At 27.2% G+C, this 5,236-nt stretch overlaps 1 protein-coding gene across 1 annotated transcript; it reads left to right on the forward strand.

Moving 5' to 3' along the window:
- Positions 1–3,699: 3,699 nt before the first annotated feature.
- Positions 3,700–5,004, forward strand: VNE69_11004 (E3 ubiquitin-protein ligase; the record flags this gene model as incomplete). Its single annotated transcript, XM_065474905.1, has 1 exon — positions 3,700–5,004. The coding sequence occupies one exon, from the start codon at positions 3,700–3,702 to the stop codon at positions 5,002–5,004; it is 1,305 nt and encodes a 434-aa protein (XP_065330977.1).
- Between the last annotated feature and the right edge of the window lie 232 nt (positions 5,005–5,236).

The raw sequence follows: 5,236 nt of genomic DNA on the forward strand, positions 1-5,236 counted from the left end.
GTAATCTTTTATCATTTGTTGCCAACCCAAAGTTTCGACTTAGGCAATATACGTAAAAAATTTATCGACCTCGCCTATATATAATTCTAAAATTATGCAATGAATTGCTATCTAGACATCTAATATTCTCAGAGATTTAAAATTTCCTCTTTTTAAAGCTTCTAACCCTTTATGATTTGTGACAATTTCAAAATTTGTACCGTACAAAAAATATCGAAGTGTTCCATTACCCATAACATTACAAGACATTTTTTTGCTAAATCTATATTTTATTTATGTTCTAATAGTCTCCTAGATGGAAATACAATGGGGTTTCATCTCCATCAAAATTTTTGTGAGGTATTTTAGCTCTTCGTTCATTTGAAGCGGCGGTATCTAATTTAGATTCTTTGTTCAATCTGGCTGATATAGTCATGACGTATTCATAAAAATCCATTTTAACTTCAAAAAAGCGTTCTCTTTTACATTCGTCCATTTAAACTCTTTCCAATTTTTCAATAATTTATACATAGGATACTATCGAAAAGTTCTTAATAAGTTTCTATAATAGTTTATTGCGCCTAAAAATTTATGAACCCTTTTTTTTGTTCTTAGGTGGTTTTAAATCCTCAATAGCTTGCATCTTATCTATGAGCGAAACAATAATGTTGTGTTTAATTTTGTATCCAAGGTAAATAACTTCAGATTGCTTAAATACATACTTTTCCTCATTAATTTTGAGTCCATTATCAAGTAAAAGTTTTCGAATTCTATTATATGATTCGTCATGCTCTTTTACTGTTTTTTCAACTATCAAAATATCATCTACGTAGCAGAAACAACTTTTACCAATTTCATCTCCTAGAACATTATCCATTTTTCGTTGAAATATCGCTGGAGCAAATTTAAACCCCTGTGCATTACTTTCCACTCATATGATTTATGTTTATATCTAAATGACATTTTCTACCTATCTTTCGGTGACAATGGAATCTAAAAAATCCGTCCTTCAAATCCAATTTAGAAACTACTGTCTTGTGTCTTAAATTACAATAAATTTCATCTATTCTTGGTAAAAAAAATATTTATTTGTTCTATTTAATAAGTACCATTAAATTGGTTGTAGCCCTTACACTTCCGTCTGACTTTACCAAGGTCTTAAATTACTAACCCACATTATTATTGATTTTGCATTTATCTCTTTTGCAAAATTTTTTTTGCAATTTGATTCCTACTTCCAATTTCTTTGGTAAATTATATATCTTCTCGATCACTTTAAACCTTCAATTGTTTTTATTCCCCATGTAAAACACAGTTTCTTAACATTATTAAGTCTAATTAATGTTTCTCATCCAAACAGGATTTTTCCAGTTCGTACTTTTGGCAATATATAAAACTTCGATCTATAAAAATGTCCTTTATATGTATAATTTAATATAACATGTCTTTTTTTCACTAATGATTCTTCTTAACATGTCCAAAATCTTAATGGCCTAGTGTTTATATTTAACAGTTCAAATCTTGCTACACTAGCACTACTTATCAAATTATAATTTTCACCTGTATCAAACAATACTGGAACCTTCTCCCCATAAATGTAAACTCAATTTCCTTATTATATTAATCTCTTTGTTGCTTCAGTAATTTCATTGATATTTTCCTTAAGATTATTACTTCGCTTTGGCTTTCGACAACCTCTACCATAGTCCTAAGTTATTACAGTTTCACCATTGAACTGTTTTCTTGTTTTAGAGTTTAAGAGAGGAAAATTTTCAATCATCAATTTTAAATCATTATTAGGTGTAATTCAGTTGTACACTCATCTTCTAATTACTTGATTGACTCTAGATTTTCGTCTGTAATATTGCTATTCGCCAATATTAATCTTTTTGAATATCCCATTTTTGTTTTAAGTCCTGCTGTAATTATATCGATGATTTCCTTTTTGGCGAGTTATACTCTCTAGCTGCATCTCTAACTCTTTCTATATACATTGATATAGTTTCTTCATTTTGTTGTACTATACGATATAACTCTTCTAGAGTAGGCTTTTTCTTATCAAATTCGGTTCTTTTAACTCTTTCCATTTTTCGTAACTTATTGAACACCACCTATTAGTGTCCATAAACTCGTGGTGCCAATCTACTATAAAGTAGTCAACTCTTCCAATCAAAACTTCGATTTTCCTCTCATTGCACATTTCTCTGAAGAAGGTCATATTTTCTAACCTTCTCATTCGCTCATCAAATTTTCCTTTTTGATAGTAGTTTAAACTGGCTTTGTTTATATATTCTCCACCGTTTTATTTTAAGCGCTTTTGCTCCCCACTTTCTAACTTATCATAAATAATTGGTGTAATATAAATATATCAACAATTTTTATAAAATGCAAAGAACTTATATTTGTGTTTTGCTTAACTAAATCAAAATACAATACTCATATTTACATCTTTTTTGTATTTTACATGAAGAACTCATATGACAACCTCTATTGTAAGTTAATGGCAACCATAATGGTGATTAGAAATTGGTATCAGAAACATTCCTCACAAAGGATGTTCACTTTTTTTTTCTTACCCCCAAAATGAATGCGGAAAAAACAACACCCATTACTCAGCTTTTATGATAAACTCCACAACAATTAAATATATTTTTATACGAAAAAACTGGTTTTATGATTTTATTATATTCTACACAAATTTAATTGACATTTATTATAATTTCTTTAAAAGTTAGTTTTTCATAGAAGAAAATTTGTTCTAGTACTATGATTCCTTTATTAATAAACAAACTATGAAAAAAGTGTTAATTGAAGAAATCTAACAATTAGACACACATTGCAATCTAACAAATTTTCAAAATATAAGATTTAAATTTAGACCAAATCGAAGTCTATGAAAAAAATTGTTAAGTCAAAAATAAATTTTAACGTAAATTATACATATTTATTTATCTTTTAGTATCACAAGTGCATTGTGGTGGTTGTTCTCTAACTTTTTTGCACTGGAAATTTTGGGATAGAAAAAAATAAAGTACACATACCGAGGGAAACGTTTGAGCATCTTTAACTGTTGATATTTACTGTTAGCAGGAAATAACACATATTAGTTATTCCTGTAATTTTTGTTGTTTTAAAAGAAGTCTTATTCTAAAATTCCATTTGTAGAAATATCTTTAAAAGTGAAAATGTTTTTTGTACATTTGTAAAAACAATATTTATTGTACAAATTCTATTAAGTAACTATCTTGTTCTATGACTAAAAATTAATTTATTTGAATTAATTTTTCGTGATTTGTAAGATGAAAAAAGAAACAAATGAATTTTAAAAAATTTTCTTATTTTGTGAAATGTATAATCGTTACTAAATGTACGATTTTTTTATATTTTGTATTTTTAGTAATGATCTGATGTTAAATGGCGTGGATTTGCTTACGATGACGTTTTTAATTTAAATGAAAATTTTGTTGATTAATAATTGATTTACAAACAGCAAATTTTCCGAAAAGTATCATTCTGATTTTGTTTTTTTAAATTTTGAACTTTGATTAGATGAGAATTATATACGTAGTTGATAAGTATTATAATATATGTTTGTAATGTTAAATATTTGTATTTATCAAGCAACAATTGATGAATAAATGATACAAGTATGACTATATAAGTTATAAAATAGACTTTATCAATATATAAAATATATAAGATGAATTTTTGGTAACCCCTATGATTTTTTCCTATAAAAATGAAATTTTTCTTTTTGTATTAGTATCATGTAATATTTGTTCTCCAAACGAATCTGATATAAATATTTATGCAGGCATGAACTATGATGTTGGCTTTAATTCAAATGTTATTAATAATGGCGTAAATAAATTCGAATCTGAAAAGAAAGAATTTTATCAAGAACTAACAAAAAGCATTAATTCAATTACACACGCTAATTGTCATGTATATTTATATTGTAGACGTAATACTATCTTTTATTCAGCCATATCGTGGCTTTACGTCTTGGAAAAATGGGATCTTTTTAAATATGATTGTAAAGTGGTATTCATAGGTGAGAAAGGAAGCGATGATGGAGGACTCACTAGGGAATATTTAACATTGGCGATACAGAAAATTTATACTCGTGAAAATGCCATTTTATATTCCCCAAGTGGAGATACTTCAAAATTTATTCCCTTAAAAATTTCTACTAATTTGGACACTAAAGAGAAGTATATAAGACGTCTAGCTTATAAAACTTTAGGCTTTTTGATTGGGCTAATTCTACGAAAATCTGTTACAGCTGAAGTCAGATTAGATCCAATAATGTGGAAAATAATCTTGGAAAAGGATATTTTCATGGATGATCTAAAAAATGTTGATAAAAGCTTTTCTAGGGCATTAATGGACTTGAACATAAATTTAAATCATCTTAAAGAAATGGACCTTAGATTTGAAGATGAAGAAGGCAATGAATTGATGCCAAATGGAAAAAATATAATTGTTGATGAAACTAATGTTGATGAATACATTTATCTATGTTTATATGATAAGTACATTTTAAAGATAAGAGAAGAGTGTGATTTAATAAAAGAAGGAATTTATAAAATTATACCTAAAGAAACATTACAAAAATTATCGTGTGATTCTCTCCAAAAAATAATTGCAGGCGAACCATACATTGATATTGAAGATTGGAGAAGAAATACAATTTATCATGAAGGATACGACGAGCATTCTCTACAAATTGTAGCGTTTTGGAATGTAGTTGAAAGCTATACACAAGAAGAAAAAAGTAAACTTTTATATTTCTTGACTGGTTCTACTCGGCCGCCAATGGGAGGATTTAAACATCTCAGAGGTAAAGATAGTATTACTCAATTCAAAATTTCACCAATACCTTCTTATAACGACACGAAACTTCCTTGGACATCTTCATGTTACAATAATTTACATCTTCCACTCTATTCGACAGAAGAAATTTTAAGAGAAAAATTAAAAAAAGCAGTAGAATTTTGCGGAAATGAATTTGAATTTAGTTAATAAATATTTCATTTTATGATTTAATGTATTAAAATCTAAATTTTCATATTTCAATATTATTTAAAAAATTCAACAAATATTAACACTGTAATGAATTCAAATTATAGTTCTAAGAGACAAAGCAATACAGAAACCTTTTAATTGATTAATCAGATGTTTTTGTGTCTTATTCTAAAAATTTTTGGTTTTATATCTACTTACTGTTAATTTTACCTTCTTATTTTACAGCTTC

The sequence above is a fragment of the Vairimorpha necatrix genome, chromosome 11 (genome assembly GCF_036630325.1).
Source record: "Vairimorpha necatrix chromosome 11, complete sequence".
NCBI lineage: Eukaryota > Fungi > Microsporidia > Nosematidae > Vairimorpha > Vairimorpha necatrix.